General features: G+C 41.8%; 1 protein-coding gene across 6 annotated transcripts in view; it reads right to left on the bottom strand.

Annotated features, from left to right (window-relative positions):
* galntl6 (polypeptide N-acetylgalactosaminyltransferase like 6) overlaps positions 1 to 17695 on the bottom strand; it is a 1318845-nt gene that overhangs the window by 749500 nt on the left and 551650 nt on the right. For all 6 annotated transcript variants that reach the window (XM_072591724.1, XM_072591725.1, XM_072591722.1 and 3 more), the window contains exon 5: positions 12630 to 12796. In XM_072591724.1, the coding sequence (XP_072447825.1) occupies positions 12630 to 12796 (167 nt within the window). The remainder of the gene's footprint in view (positions 1 to 12629; positions 12797 to 17695) is intronic.

The following is a 17695-nucleotide window of genomic DNA, read 5'->3' as shown; positions in this document are numbered from 1 at the left end:
ATGGAATTCAATTGGTCAAACCACTCAACGTTAAGCAAAACACACTTTACTATGCTACTGTTAAAAGGCAGAAAAAAATAAAAGAATTGGCTTAACTGTAACTTTATCAAAATGCTTAACAAAATAATCTGTATTAACTACTACTAATTAACTGTTCCAATATCTTAAATTTCATAAACATTCCCTTGGCAAAGGCAAATTCAGTAAAATAGATTGTCTCATATGCAATTCTAATAGCAGGAAGAGAAACCCCAGCTTTTAACTGTAACAGAGAGAGGTTTAAGGGTGTCTACATCCAGCTTCAAGACCCCAACAACTGCTGAAAGCTAAAACTAAAAATCCTGGTTGTGTGGGAGCTTGACTCCACCCATTCAGGCTGCTTCTGTTATTCCAACTTTTTTTAAAAAAACCCAAGGCCTCACAAGCTCTTTGCTTGATTGTCTTTGGCAGACTGCTTTTCGCCTCTATCTCAATCTTTCTTCATAAAAAACACAGTACACCTGTATTATCACACAGTCGTCAAATCCCCAAATCCCTGTTGCCCTTAACAACTTGAGTTTACAGACACAGGAATCAGGAGCAAGGGAAGGCCATTTGGCCCATTGAGCTGACTCTGCTATTTAGCATATTTATGGTCGATTGCTTGTAGCTTCAACTTCACACTTTCACTGATCCACAATAATCTTTGAGTCTCCTGTTAGTCAAAAATCTATCTACTTTTGCTCAAGAAAATTCAATCACAAAGTTCCAGAAACTGAGTCAGCTGAGAACTAAGGACATTGCTGCTAGATTGGGCCTATGCCTAGGGCACTACCAAAGGGAAAAGCATACATAACCTCATCCTGATCAATCTTCCTGAAGTAGGTGGACCTGTCTACAAATGTTATCAGTAGGAGTGACCACAACATAGACCTTTTGGAGATGAAGTCTATAATTAAGGACAACTCCTGCATGTTGTGTGCCACTATCACTGCATTGATTGGGATAGATTTCAAATTGATTGCACAACTCAAGCCTTGGGATTCAAAAGGTGCTGCGGGCCACTAACAGCAGCAGAATTAGACTCAATACAATTTGTAACATCAAAGACTGGCATACTTCTTACACCACTATTACCATCAAGCTGAGAGATCAACCCTGTTTCAATGTGGAGTTCATTGGTCATGGCTGGATCTGGAACAGGACTGCTTGCACATGAAGCAGTGTGACAGAAAAAGCTGAGCAATCCCACACCAATGGATCAAATTTAAGCAATGCTGTCCTATCACGTCCAGTTCTGAATAGTGGGGAAGATGGTTCTGATTGTTGGAGGTCAGCCAGCTCATTTCCAAGACATCTCCACAGGAGTTCATCAGAGTAGCATACTGGATCTAACAACTTTCAGCTGTTTCATCAATGACCTTCCCTCCCTCAGAAGGTCAGATATGGAAATGTTCACTTTTGATTGTACTATACGCATGACCTTTCACAATTCCTCAGTTCCTGAAACAGTTAGCAAACCTCTAACAACATTCAAGTCTGGGCTGATTACTGTAAGTAACAGTGACACCTCATGTGCTACAATAAAACCAGCTACAACATAGAGAACCAACTATCACCCACAGAAATTCAATAGCATGATCACTGCTAAATTCTCCCTATCAATGGGTTGCTAGTCATGGGAAAATGAACTGGCCTAGACATATATAAATACTACGGGGCCAAAAGGTGTGGCATTGGAAAAGCACAGCAGGTCAAGCAGCATCCGAGGAGCAGGAGAGTCGATGGTTCGGGCATCAGGCCTTATACCAAGGCTCTGAAAACAGGTAATGGGCTGAGAATTCAGCAGAATGTAACTCCTATCCTGACTCACCAATGCCTACCTACCATCTGCAGGGGGCAAATGTCAGGAGTGTGACAGAGTATTCTCTACTTGCCTAGATATATGCAGATTCAACAACACTCAAGAAATTCAACACCACCTGGATTGGCACGTCATCTAACACCTTCAATATTCACTCCCATCAACACTGATGCACAGTGGCAACAATATATTCCATTAAAAAGATACACTACCACTACTTACCGAGGCCTCTGCAACAGCAAAGCTCCTTAGATAGCACCTTCCAAGACCACTTCCATCGAGAAGGATGAGGGTAGCAGATGTATGGGAACACCACCACCTGCAAGTTCCTCTAAGAACCACAAGTTATTGTGACTCGGAATATATTACCATTCCTTCACCATTGCTGGGTCAAAATCCTGGAACTCCCTTTCTAACAACACTGTCGATGTTCCTATTCCCCATGGACCATAACAGTTCAAGAAGATAACAGACCACCACCTTCTCAAGGGGGATTAGGAATGGGTAATAAATACTGGTCCAGTCTGCAATACCCAAGTTGTGGTAAATGGCTAACTCACAACTCACTGAGAGAAAAATATTTTCCTTATTTCCAATGAAAAATTTCTGACCTCTTCCAAAGGGAACACAGCAACCTGTCAAGTCCATCCTGTCAAGTTCCTTCAGGGAATCTTTTGCCTTCAGAAGACAATCTCACCTTCTTCTCGACTTCAACGGATTCATGTCCACAGTCTGTCCAAACTTTCCATATAAGATAATCCCTCATCCCTTCTCCACACCAGGCATCAGTCGGTTGAACCATCTCTGAACCACAAGTCAACACAAAGCAATCTTTTCTCTAAACACAGCAAAATGTCTGAGTAATCCGGTATGGTATGGCATGTTTCATTGTGGAAAATGTCTGTCAGTTACTGTGTGTTCTCACCAACACCCAGGACAAAAGGTTGCCTGGTGATTTATAATATCAGATTACGACTTTCTGGAGTGGGACATTTCATGGTGTGAACCCATTGCACATCTTCAGCTGAAAGGATTTTACTGTTGCAAGCTGCCAGATGCTGAAAGAACATTTGATAGAATTGTTCAATGCCGCAAAGCGTTTTAAGAATGGCAAAATAAAGAGAAGCTACTTTGAACCACTGAACATTTGATAAGGAGTGGCAAGAGATTTAAAGTGATTGGTAAAGGAACCAGAAGTGACAAGAGGAAAAGTCGGGTGATGCATAGTTAGAGTTGCAGTGCTTGATAGAGTGTTGCATACAGATTCAATAAGAACATACGAGGAGGAGTAAGCCATTCAGCCTCTCGTGACTGCTCTTATGACGTGGCTTATTTCATCTTGGATTCAACTCCACTTTTCTGCCCACCCTACATAATCTTTCAACCCATTTTTAATTTAAAATTTGTCTATCGCCTCCTTAGCTTTATGCAATTGCCCAGCATCCACTCTGGTGAATTCCACTGATCCACGACCCTCTGAGAGAAATAGCTTCTCCTCAGCTCTGTTTTAAATCTATTACCCATTATCCTAAAGCTATGATCTCTCATTCTAGATTACCTCAGATGAGGAAACATCGTCTCTCCATCTACTTTGCCAATCCCCCTTAGCATCTTATAAAGCTCAATTAGATCTCCTTCTAAATTCCAGAGAGTATACAGCTAAACTGCTCAATCTGTCTTCATAAGACAAACCCCTCATCTCTGGAATAAATCTAGTGAATCTCTTCTGAACTGCTTCCAGTGCAAATAATTGAACTAAAACTTGCACATAATGCTCCCGGTCCAGTCTCAAAGAATATATGCACAATACAGCACTTCGGCCCACCATGTCTGTGCCGACCATGATACTATTCTCAACTAATCCCATCCACCTACAGAATCCCTACAGTGTGGAAACAGGCCATTTGGCCCAACAAGACCACAGCGACTTTCTGAACAGCATCCCACTCAAACCCACCCCTCTCACGCTATCCCTGTAACCCTGCATATCCCAAGGCTAATCCACCTAACCCACACATCCCTGGACACTATGGGCAATTTAGCTTGGTCAATCCACCTAATCTACACTGTGGGAGGAAACTAGAGCATCCGGAACAAATTCACGCAGACACTGTGAAAATGATGGAGACAGTTACCAGAGGCCTAAGTTGAACCTACATCCTTGGCACTGTGAGGCAACAGTGCTATCCACTGAGACACCGAGTCTGTCCTCCATATCTCTCTAATCCTTGCCCGTTCACGCCTCTTAAACTCTGCTGTCATTTCTATGTGATGCTGCTGCTCCTTTAAAAGGTTATGTTGTCCTTGGATTTTTTTTCATGAGGTTTTAAAGACATGGGCTCCAAAAAGTCTAGCTTTGAAGTGGTTTACGGCCAGTTTGATGACAGCTAATAGACACTGCCTCAGGCAAAAGGCTTTTAAGTTAAAATAAAACACCTGTACAATGCAAGGGGAATGGTCAGTTCTCCCAGTTCAGCTTTCCTCTGGTTTGGCTTGGTTTTTAGCAGTCTGGCTGTTCACTGAAAGCAGTCAGGCAGGTTTGAGGTTGCTGCTCCAAGAAACAGCTATGTGGAAGAACATGTTCCATGCTGAGTCCCTCTGCCCTCTCTCTCTCTTCTGTAAGACCCTGTATTTGGTTTTACCTTTTTCCCAAGGGGTGTTTATGGGGATTGTTGCAGGAATTTGAAACACCATCATTAAGTTGGCTTTTCGAATAGGTTAAGTTATTCTACATTCCATTCTCCTTTGTTTGTGTTTTATTTGGGAAGCTTGAAAATAAATTCTGTTTTGCTTAAAACTAAATGGTTGGGGCAACTACATCTCTCCTGGAATATCCACTTTACACCTGTTTAAAACAACTAGCAAAATTGGGGTCCGGGCTAGTTTCTTGAAATGTTTTGAGGGGGTCTGGCCGGGTCCATAACAATCTGCTTCAGCTCACCTCCCCTGGCAGTGTTTTCCAGGCACATATTACCTTCTGTTTAAAAGACTTTCCTTGCACATTTCCTTTACAATTTTCCCTCCTCATCTTAAACCTATGTCCTCTCGTATTTGACATTTCTTTCCCAAGAAAAGGACTCTGACTATCCATCCTACCAGTCTCTCATAATTTTATATACTTCTATCAGGTCAACTCTCAGCCCCTAATACTCCTTCCTGTAGTGTGGTGACTACTCTAAATTTGGGCTGACCAAAGTCTAATACAGTTGCAACATGACTTACCAACTTTTATACTCAGTGACCTGACCAATAAAGGCAAGCATGTCATATGTCTTCTTTACTACCTTATCCATTTGTATTGCCACTTTCACATGGACTTGAGCCCGAAGATCTTTCTGTACATCAATGTTCCTCAGGGTCCTGCCATTTACTGCATATATTTCTCCTGTGCTTCACTTCCACGAATGCATCACCTCACACATGTCTGGATTAAACTCTACCTGCCATTTCTCACTCACTTTCCAGCTGATCCTTCTGCATTCTTTGATATACTTCCACACAACTTCACCAATTTTCACATCACCTGCAAACTTACTAATCAGACAACTGACGTTTTAATCCAAACCATTTATGTATATTACAAACAGTGGTCCCAGCACTGATCTGTGCAGAAAACCACTGGTCACAGACCACCAGTCAGAAAATCACCCCTCCACAACTATCCTCTGTCTTCTACGGCCAAGCTAGTTTTGTAACTAACATCCAACTTATCATGGGTTCCAAACAATTTCATCTTCTGGACTTGCCTATTGTGAGGGACCTTGTCCAAGGCCTTGCTAAAGTCCATGTAGAAAACATCCACTGCCTTACCCTCATCAGTCATCTTTATCACTACCTAAAAGCTCAATCACGTTGGTAAGACAAGACCTCCTCTGCATAAAACCATGCTGACTATCCCTAATAAGTCCACTCTTCTCCAAATCCTGTCCCTAAGAATCTTCTTGAATAATTTCCCTACCACGAATTCATCGAAAAGTTAGCAGGGACATGGCTTTAAGTGAGGTTTTCAAATTAATTAGACACTAGTCCCAGAAGTCATAGCCTCAATATAAGCTTTTCCTCAGCTTTTTCAATTCGTTTTTTCTTTGGAAAATCAACAGGAATCCCACAAAATCTGACATAAAATCATGAGGGCTATAGTAGGGTTAATGGTTGGTGTCTTTTCCTGAGGATGGGGACTTCAAGATTAAGGGGTGCATTTTGAGAGGAAAGAGATTTAAAAAAGACATGAGGGGCAAATATTTTTACACAAAACATGGTTTGTGTGTGGAATGAATTGGTGGATCTGGGCACAATTACGTTTAAAAGACACTGAATAGTACATGAATAGGAAGGTATTGGACGAATATGGACCAGGAGCAGGCAGGTAGGATGAGTTTAGCTTGGGATTATGGTCAGCATGGAGTGGTTGGACTGAAGGATCTGTTTCCGTGCTTGCTACCTGACAATGTACATTCAGACAAGCCACACTTGACCAGATAGGATTTACACTCATAGCTTGCCATATTCTATCCACAGTGCCATGAGAGCACTTAACTTACAATATAACATGTCAATAAATAGATGTTGGAAAGGTAACCCTACAAACATAAATCATAGACAGATGCCTCATCTTACTGCATGCCCTACTTCTACTTACTACTTAGATGTAAGCAACTCTAATTAATATTTTGTCACTGTTAAATTACTTTATTCTACTCAATGAAGAATTTACCGTCTAATGAGCTAAGTGTGTTTGCACTGCGTTAACAAGTAATTATGTTCCTGAGGATATCCATTTATTTATCCCTTTCGTTTTCTAAATAATTTAAAGACAGGAGTCTTTAAGCAATACAATTAATCAATGTATTGCTAACTGATTATATTAATTGATTCACTTCATCTATGTCAGAGTACACAGTCTGCAGAAGGCTCTTGTGGGGCAGTCTCCCTACCTATGAGTCAGGAGGCCTGATTTAAGTCCCACCTGTTCCAGAGGTGTATAAGAACATCTCTGAATCAGCTGATTAGAACATATCTATGAAGTTTTTAGTCCAGTTCAGCTTTTTAATGTCATTCATCTATCACAATGTTGCAAGGTGAAACTGGGCTGATTGTCTCAACTTACCTGCAGTTTCTTCTGAAGAATCCATCTATTTCAGAATGTAAAGTGAAGGGGAACAAATGTGTAAGATGGAGTTAACTCAATTAGTTTTGTGGCATTGATAAATTGAGGAGTCCAGTGTCTCAAATAAATTTCTTGGTTCTATGACAGTTTCTAAATGACCCATGTTAGGTAAAATTATGTTTCTCCCTCTTATAATCCCCTTGCCACCCTCTCTTATGTAAAGTTCCAGCTTTCCAGATGTGTCCAGTAAAAGCAACAGCAACAAATTGTACAGATGTTACATGTTTATAGGAGCACAATCTAAGATACCTGATATTGGGGAGGTGATGGCCTAGTGGTATTGCCACCAGACTATCAACCCAGAAACTCAGTTCATGTTCTGGGGACTTGGGTTCAAATCCCACTGCGGCAGATGGTGGAATTTGAATTCAATATATGAAGCTGGAATTAAGAGTCTAATAATGACCATAAATCCATTGTTGATTGTCAGGAAAATCCTATTGACTTTATCTGGTCTGGCTGTACATGTGACTCCAGACCCACAGCAAGGTGATTTTCTCTGAACTGCCTTCTTGACAATTAGGGATAGGGCAATAATGCTAGTCAGCAATGCCCACTTCCTGTGAATGAATAAAGGAAAACTTGACATTAAGTTTATAGAGGTCCGTTTGAGAAGAGATGGTCAAAAGGAGGAATTCAAAGGCAGGAAAGTGAGGGAAAAAGAGATGGAGGGTTTTAGGGAGCTTGGAGATTGGGCAACAGAAGATATGGTTACCAATTGTGCAGCAAATTCTCAAGAGGCCAGAATAAGATGACTGATTATATTTTGGATGGCTTGTCTCAAGAGGACATGACAAAGATAATTTGGGTGGGACCATGAAGCAATCATTAAAGAAGAATGCAATTTTTATTAGTATTGAGGTGGTTTCCTTTACTCAAATCTGAGCTTGTTGGGAGACTAAATGACAGAGACCAATCTTCACAATCATTCACCAAACATGACAATAGGAAGTGAACTTGATTGGCCTCCATCTCATCTTGTTTAGAGATTTGAGTTAACCTGCGAACTGGGTGGTCATTTCCCCTGATAAAATCTCATTTTACCATTTTAGGTTTGGGTGCAATAGACCTCAGAAATGTGCCATTATTGTCATTGAGTTAATAGTCAGGCCGATATGACTGAGTGCAGCACATGACCTTCATTAACTACACAAAAACTCCATATATAGGTGTACCTTTTTAGCCTGCCTGCTGTTCAATACCTCCACACTGGTGCTGAAAGAGTCCAGCATTATTTATGGGTCTGTTGTGTATGTACGTGCTCATGTGCGTGTATGTATACTTGGATTGACGTATAGGTGTTTGTGCATGTGTCTTTACACAGGATTTTAAAACATGAATTCAGAAGAAAACCACATTTTGGTAATTTTCCAGCTCCTTTTCTTTTGTTGGTGGAGACCATTTTGAACCACAATCATGTAGATTTTCACTTGAGATAGGCTGCATGGAAATCCTCTGAACCACTGTTGTAAAGGAAGCGGGCGATTTTGAAGCAGTGCTTTATTTTATCATCTTCCTTTAAAGCAGGAACTAGCTTAGTGTTGCATCATGTCAGTTCAAAGGTCAAAGAGCCTTCACGTGCTGCACCTTCTCAAGATTAGTGCTCATGTAGTGAACATACCAAAGGGGAAGCTCATCAAAACTGACCACAGTGGACAACCCAGCAGTGATGGGATGACAGCTAAAAAAAATCAAATCAACACCCGATGAGCAGAGGATGGAAGAAACTCATTGAAGATTTTGTAAGCAGTAAACTCCTTGCCAAATGAGTATTTTCCTCATCCGCACATGAAGTTTGATTGCATTATCCCCAGGTCAGAAAAGCAGCTCCTGTAAATCCCTGGCCAGGACAAAACTAATTAACTGGAAAATTGAAGCGGCCTCCCTTTGAACGACTAGTGCACTTTTTATGGTGCCATAACGCTTTTTTCAAATGAGGAACATCACACTTTTGATGTTTATATTTGTGAAGCAGCTTAGCAATTTGCCTGGGGCGGCTCAACTTTTGATGCCTTAATAATACGAATTTAAATGGCAACACCTTCTGTCGAGCTGAACCGTTGCCCCACAATCTGCTTTGATTTTGAGAACACGAATAAGCCCCAAGCAATTACAACCGAGAGTCTTTAATTTCCTCTTCCATTTTCTTCAGCGAAGTGCATTCATTCTTAACCAGAACATTGAATAATGGGGTAATTTTGCGATGCCACTAATGGGCCAGTAGTCCAGTTTCTCTGACCTTATATTTCTGGCTAGCGCAACTTCCCAGTTGATTATCAGGATCAAGATATCACCAAGGTACAAAGGTTAGAAACATAGGTACTAAGGGAGGCCATTCAGCCCCTCAAGTCTGTTGTACCATATAAAACAATTATGACTGATCCATACATAACTCCACTTACCCACTTTAATTCTTCCACAAAGAATTGTGAGAATCTTTATTTCCTTATGTAACAAAAATCCATCTCAGTTTTTGAAATTTTCAATTGCCCTCTATCATCCTCACCTTCCACCATCCGGTTTTCTGGGACAGAGAGACAGAGATTTCTCCCTTTGTTCACACACAATGAAATCCTTCCTGTCATCATCCTTGAAGAACAGCTTGGCTCTCATTTAATGGATAATTGGAAAAGTATTAATTGCAGCTTTCATCTTGCCATCAGAAAATAAATAGTTAGGTGGGATCTCTTTTCAAGTCTCATGACATATAATTCCCAAGTAATTTCAAACATCCAACTGACCATGACAGCAAAGGTGCGAGAGACCCTTCAACAGTTCATCATGAATATGTTACAACATCATAGACAGTTACTTGGTTGTACAGACTTGCGCTTTAAATGTAAAAATAAGAACTTTTTAAAGCCTTTCACCTTGAATTCATCAGGAGTAGGAGCATCCGGGTCGGTGTCGAGCAACTCGAGATTTGCCATCAAGAAAATGCAAAGGCCAAGGGGAAGCAGTGTAAGGAGCGCTTTGCCACACCAACACCTTACCCACTTCTTCCCATCACCACCTTCTGTCCCAAGTGTAACTGAATCTGCCAACCCTGCATTGGTTTGTACAACCACCTACAGCCTCACCCTGAAAGTGCAAGAGAGTTATCCCTGTCTGTGAGGAACTGCCAATGAGGTGAGTCATAAGAAATACCAATGTGTAGGGAAAACATAATTTATTCTGTACGAGGAGCGAGTCTTGATTAATTGGCCGGTTGAATATATGGTATACCGTTGTCAGTGTGATACCAGGTTTGCAGGCTGTGCATACTAAAGGATGGTGGGTCATATCAAACAGGATATCCCCTCAGCTGAAGAAAACGAGAATGGCAGATGTTGGAGACCAGAGTCGAAAATTATGGTGCCGGAAAAGCACAGCAGGTCAGGCAACATCCGAAGAGCAGGAGAATTGACATTTCGGGCATAAGCCTTCATCAGGAAGGGCTCATGCCTGAAACATTGATTCTCCTGCACATGACGCTTCAATTGTTTGCAGTAAGTAAAAAGAAAAAGCATGTATTCAACCAGCAGACACTTGCAAAATTTACAAGTCTCTAACATTACCTGTGATTCTGCAATTGGATAAGATTTGCTCAATAATTCAGAATGTGCTTGGAATTATGTGGATAACCAATTTAGGGGTGTTGGCCAGACTCGCAGTGTTCTAAAAGCTAAACATATTGATACACAGGGCATTGTCCTTTGCAGACAGAGAGAACATGTACATGCATTTTATCTTTCTTAACTCAACAAATAGGTAACACCCATTCTCTTGTATCATTTCTTAGAGATGCCTTGACAATGAGATTTAATCTGTCTGGTTTAAAATATAAATGATGCTTGGCAGTCATCATCAAAGCAATGCATTCTCTGTGCAAATGCCACTAATACTCAGAGTCAGTTTGCCAAACAATCTCATGTAGTATAAACATTATTTAATTTTCCCTTTACATCGGTATTGTTTGTGAATTTTCCAGATAATTGAAAGACAAAAAACGTCAATAAAATATGTCTTCTTTCACTGGCAACATCATGGGTGCTTTTACACAATGCAAGCCAAGATGTGGAAGGAATACTCACTTTCCTCAGTCTGCATTCTCCATTATTCACGAGCCTGGGTTACTCCAATTGCACCGCGCACACATGTAAACATGAGGGAGTTGTTTCAGGAACGTGAAGGCAGGAAACCAATTCCATGCAATGGTTTTCAGGGGAGCTCAGTATAACCGAGCTATAACTATGGAGCTGGAGCGCTATGGAAACTGCTATCTCTTCCACTTGGCATCCTAAAGTAAAAGTAGCCACCTTTCTCAGCCATCAGTTGACATCAAGTATGTAGATAAAAGCTCAAGTTTATTCAAAACTCACGAGTGAAGCAAAACTGAAATAAAGAGCAATCTGAATCAATGGCTGCTCTGAAATTTCTATTATCGATCCCCTTGTTACTTTATGCCCCAATTCACCCCAAAATGGACAAGGCGCTATGTGAGTCACTGACTCTTTACAATGCCTCTTCTGGAAATTTCACTGGCTTTCCCATATTTGGGATTCTGATCTGATATATAAAAATGAACAATTCAGGACTGCAAACAGATAACCTTCTGGTTCAGGACAAATGACCATTTCCATTATAGCTGATCATGGAAGTACAGAGAATCTTCGAAATCATGCAAATGGTCACTGTCCACCTCCTGAAAAGCATCAAGAAGTCATTGCATTTGTTCCGGTGAAACAGGGTCAACAGAAACTGTCAATAATGTTTATGAGTTTAGGACTATTTCAATGAGGAACTTTACATTATTGCTGTATTGTATAACCTCTCCCACCCAGAACAGTCAAAATGTGAAATCTAATTCCAGTAGGTAGTCAAGTTCTCTTAGAAATACTATAAAAGTCACATTTGAATTTTTGCCTTACTTTCCCTGTCTACACCTTGCTCTTATTTTCTGTCTTTGTCCGATCATCCCTCTCTTCCTTAATCTGATTTGACTTTACTTTCAAACCCAAATCGGCCAATTCTTCCTCTACTTTTCCTTTGTCCCCTTCTCAATCCTTAATTTGCATCAGCTTGAGAGATGAAATGTTCATCCAGCTGGTCACCAAGTTGCACACTTTCTTGTTGTTCTCACTGTGTCATTACCAGCTCACACGTCATGGAGTCAATCATTTTCAAAGTGATAAGTGAAGAAACGAGGTGAGTAGTGTGAGTTTCTTGTCTCCAGCAAACCCTGAGTCTTTATTACATGATACAGAGTATGGCCTTGATGTATAGATCAGTCACCAAGCTGTAGCCATTGGCAGAGATGTCATTACATAAGACAGATGTTGTCTCTCCAAGATTAACAAGTGTTTCCTAACCGTTTGCTAGACGCAAAACTCCAGGATGTGCTCTTTTTATGTCACAGCTGAAATTATTCAACCTTCAGCACATTTGCCATCATATCAATGAACGTTCACAGAAAAAAGAATCACCTACCGCACAGCAGCCTCTTTTAACATATGCAATCGATGCTACAAGAGGAAGAGAAGGCTGATAAGCCAGTTCAGTGCTCGGAGCAGCAGTACAGTCAGACACACCGGGACAAAGCTTGCTTTGCAGACACTCATTGCCAATGCTCTTGCTTACCTCTGTCGCTGAAGTCATCCACGAGAATGATCTCTGCGATCAGTTGGTCAGGAGACCGGCTGATAACACTGTGCACTGTCCGCAGGAGCGATGACCAACCCTCGTTATGGAATGGGATGATGATACTGGTGTTTGGCAACTTCTCCAAGTACATTTTATGCTTGCAGCTACAAAGAGAGAGATAAAGAGATGGGTGAGAGGCCGAGAGGAAGCAGGCCAGATACATTCATTGCTTTCATAGAGATTGTAAAGCAGGAATTGTCCCAGAGTGCAACAGTCATCCCACTCTGTACCCTACCCAGTGTTTGCCCCACATCCTTTGATCCCTTTAGCCCCAAGAATAATATCTAATTCCTTCTTGATAATTCACTGATGGATAGCAGTGAATCTATGATTTTTCAGTGGGAAAAGACCAACAGGTCAATCAAACCTTCCCAACAGTCACAATCACTCAGCATTATTGCTGAACAATTTGTTCCTCCCTCGCACTCTTAAAGGCCCCCCCTCCCCCCCCACACAAACCCCTCCAACTCCTCCCTGCAGCTGCCCCTTGGAGTGGCAAGGAAGCTGAGAAAAACCCCAGAAGCAATAAGGGGGAAATCAATCAGTAACCGAACAGCATCCCACAGATGTCCAGCATTTTTACCACTCACAAATGTCATCACACGATTGCAACAAAAATAAATGTTTGCCTCCTCATGGATGTCTACCTTGTTTTCAAATATTTGCATCAAAATGTTGGAACCTGTGACTTCACTTCTTCTCACTGCAGGATATCTCACCTGAACAATGAATTCAGTTCAGGGGATTGGGAAAGGTAAGGGGTCATCATCAGCAGGAATGGACTGGAGCTTAACAGCAATTTCTTTTCATAGAGAATGCAGGGTATTTGGAATACCTTACTGGTCAGTACAGTGGCTGCTGGACTCTCTTTACTTCTAGATGGAGCGACATAAGTTCTTGGCCTGAAGCAAGAACTATTGTTTCAATGGATGTTGGTGTTGCTACCAAGGCCAGCATTGACGGTCCAATCCGAACAAGGTGGCAATAAGCTTCTTCCTTGAACTGTTGCAGTCCATTCGCTGTAGATACCTGCACAGTGCTGTTCAGAAAACCATTCTGATAGACCACCGTTGAAGGAATGACAATATAGTTGCATGTCAGGATGGTTCTGTCTTGTAGGGGTTTGTTTCCTGCAAATCTGCTGTTACTTGAGCTGGAAGCAAGAGTTTCCTCAAACATAAATCTTCAATTTTATTGCCAAAATATTGTCACGACGTATACCTTTTGCAGGATCTTGAGCCTTTAGTCCTTTCTTGAAGTGAATCAAATTGGCTGAAGACTGACATGTGTGATGGTGGGGACCGCAGGGTCATACACTTGGCATTTCTGACTGAAGGTTGCTCCTAATGCCCCAGAGCTTATTCTTGCTCTGATGTCATGGGCTGTATCAGAATGAAGGTGCCTGCGGAGCCTCCTCATTCAATTAGTTAATTAATTGTCCACCAGAGCTTAGACCTGATCCATTGGTGTGGAATGGCTTGTCTTTACTTATCACTTGCTGCTTCTGCTCTTTGGCACGCAAGTAGTCTTGTATTGTAGCTTGACCAGGCTAACACCTTATTATTGATGCTAGACTGGCATGCCTCTCGCAATCTTTAACATTTCTGTCAGCTCACCTGTCTACTCATACAGTGCAGTAGAATTTGAATTCCCAAATAACCCCCTGACTCCATCCTTGAAGTCTTGGCATTCTGAAGAAGAGACATTTCAGATTCAAAATTTCAACATTGTTTCTCTCCCCACAAATAGGATGAATGTGGTGGCTCAGCAGTTGGCAGTGCTGCCTCACAGTGCCAGGGGCCTGAGTTCAATCCCATCCTCGGGCAACTGTCATAGAGTCATAGAGATGTACAGCATGGAAATAGACCCTTCGGTCCAACCCGTCCATGCCGACCAGATATCCCAACCCAATCTAGTCCCACCTGCCAGCACCTGGCCCATATCCCTCCAAACCCTTCCTATTCATATAACCATCCAAATGCCTCTTAAATGTTGCAATTGTACCAGCCTCCACTACATCCTCTGGCAGCTCATTCCATACACGTACCACCCTCTGCGTGAAAAAGTTGCCCCTTACGTCTCTTTTATATCTTTCCCCTCTCACCCTAAACCTATGCCCTCTAGTTCTGGACTCCCCGACCCCAGGGAAAAGACTTTATCTATTTATCCTATCCATGCCCCTCATAATTTTGTAAACCTCTATAAGGTCCCCCCTCACGCTCCAGTGAAAACAGCCCCAGCCTGTTCAGCCTCTTCCTGTAGCTCAGATCCTCCAACCCTGGCAACGTCCTTGTAAATCTTTTCTGAACACTTTCAAGTTTCACAACATCTTTCCAATAGGAAGGAGACCAGAATTGCACGCAATATTCCAACAGTGGCCTAACCAATGTCCTGTACAGCCGCAACATGACCTCCCAACTTCTGTACTCAATATTCTGACCAATAAAGGAAAGCCTACCAAATGCCTTCTTCACTATCCTATTTACCTGCGACTCCACTTTCAAGGAGCTATGAATCTGCATTCCAAGGTCTCTTTGTTCAGCAACACTCCCTAGAACCTTGTCATTAAGTGTATAAGTCCTGCTAAGATCTGCTTTCCCAAAATGCAGCACCTCACATTTATCTGAATTAAACTCCATCTGCCACTTCTCAGCCCATTGACCCATCTGGTCCAGATCCTGTTGTAATCTGAGGTAACCCTCTTCGCTGTCCACTACACCTCCAATTTTGGTGTCATCTGCAAACTTACTAACTGTAACTCTTATGCTCGCATCCAAATCATTTATGTAAATGACAAAAAGTAGAGGGTCCAGCACCGATCCTTGTGGCTCTCCACTGGTCACAGGCCTCCAGTCTGAAAAACAACCCTCCACCACCACCCTCTGTCTTCTATCTTTGAGCCAGTTCTGTATCCAAATGGCTAGTTCTCCCTGTATTCCATGAGATCTAACCTTGCTAATCAGTCTCCCATAGAGAACCTTGTCAAACGCCTTACTGAAGTCCATATAGATCACATCTACTGCTCTGCCCTCATCAATCTTCTTTGTTACTTCTTCAAAAAACTCAAACAAGTTTGTGAGACATGATTTCCCAAGCACAAAGCAATTTGTACATTCTCCACATGTCTGCCTCCCACAATCCAGAGATGTGCAAGTTAGATGGATTGGCTATGCTGAATTGCCTATAGTGTCCAGGAATGTGCAGGTTAGGTGGACTGGGCACAACACGTGTGGGGATAGGTTGGGTCTGGGTGGGATGCTCTTTGCAAGGTCGGTGTGGACTTGATAGGCCAAATATGCTGCTTCCACACTGCAGGGATTCTGTCATTCTAAATGCTGTGAGAACTGCTGGATTTCTCCAGCACTCACTGTTTATGCTATATTTTAGATTTCCAGCACATTCAGTATTTTGCTTTCATCTCAGTCCTAATGCTTATGATGTTCTCTGTGAATTAGAATCCAAGGTAGTTTTAAGGATTGTCTAAGACACAATGCTGGTTTAAACTGATACTTATACTGAAACAGCGACATGTGGCTTCGATCAAACATCACTGATATTTTGTTCGTAGTATAGTGCATTGGATTTCAAATTGCACTGAACCTGTCCATATGCAATCTTAAATAAATAACTGAACAATAGGATTCCCTCTCAGTTTCTATATAATTATAGACTGAGGCCACTGGCTGATAGTTAAACTGTTGCACTATGTTCTGAAGCACTTCACTCGATTCATGAACAATTCTCACTTACCAAGTGGATGTTGTAAAATTGTGTTTTGACAGATAAATTCCTCATTCACTTGAGGGACGAATGATTATTAAATTAAAAGTCCTTTGATTATTTCATTCTTCCTTGCAATCTTTCCATTCTACCCATAGACCACTCAAAATGCTTTGCCACAATGATAGACTTATGATTGCACAGAGTAAGCTTTCAAAATAAGATTACAGGGAAGGAATAGACAACCTAGCCCATCAAGTAGCTCTGCCACTCTGCACGAGCACGTCTGAACTAATTGTGATATTGATTCCTCTCTCCTCCCTGTCCCAGGTTACTCCCTTATTGATTCAAGTATGTCTCACTTTGCTTTGAATTTGTCCAATGGCCCAATCTCAACTGTTGTTCCAAGAAGTGAATTCCAAAGATTAAAATCCCTTAAGACAAGAAATCCCTCCTCATCTTCATCTTAAATGGCAAGCTTCTCAATTTTAAAAAGGTGCCTCAGAGCTAGATTTCCTCATAAGGGCAAAAATCTCTCCACCCCACAAATTATATGTGTTTGGCTATCACCCCTCAATCTTCTAAACTTCAGTGGGTATAGGCCCAATCTGCCAGGACTTTCCTCATCAGACACTGCAGTGCAATTGGAGGCCATTCAGTCCACTGGGTCTGTGACACTTCCCCAAAATGAGTGCCACTTTCCCACGATTTCCCCAGAATTCTGCACACTCCGTCTTTTCAGAAAAGGGTCCTATTCCCTTTTGAATACTTTGGTCAAACCTATCTCTGCCACATTTCCAGGCCGAGGCTTCCAGATCTGTACCACTTGTTGCATAAAAGAACAATTTTCTCATGTTGCTTTTATCTCCTTATCAATTACTTTAAAGCTATGCCCTCTCCACACAAATAGGGAAATGTTTGTCCTTGCCTACTTTGTTCAGCTCTCTCATGATTTTGCAAATTTCCATCAAATCTCCTGACAACCATCTTTCCTCCAAAGAAAACAGTCCTAACTTCTAAGGGTGACATGGTGGCTCAGTGATTAGCACCAGCAACTTGGGTTTGACTCGAGCCTCGGATGACTGTCTGTGTGGCTATCCTTTGGGTGCGCTGGTTTCTTTCCACCGCCCAAAGATGTGCAGGTTAGGTGGATCGGCCATGCTACATAGCCCATAGTTTCCAGGGATGGGTGCATTAGAAATGGGAAATGCAGGGCTACAGGGGTAGGGTGGTAGGGATGCTCTTCAGAGGACAGGAATTGGCTGAATGGCCTGCTTCCATGC

The sequence above is a fragment of the Chiloscyllium punctatum genome, chromosome 2, assembly GCF_047496795.1.
Source record: "Chiloscyllium punctatum isolate Juve2018m chromosome 2, sChiPun1.3, whole genome shotgun sequence".
Taxonomy (NCBI): Eukaryota; Metazoa; Chordata; class Chondrichthyes; order Orectolobiformes; family Hemiscylliidae; genus Chiloscyllium; species Chiloscyllium punctatum.
The sequence above is the reverse complement of the archived record's forward strand: the minus strand, read 5'-3'. Positions and strand labels throughout refer to the sequence as shown.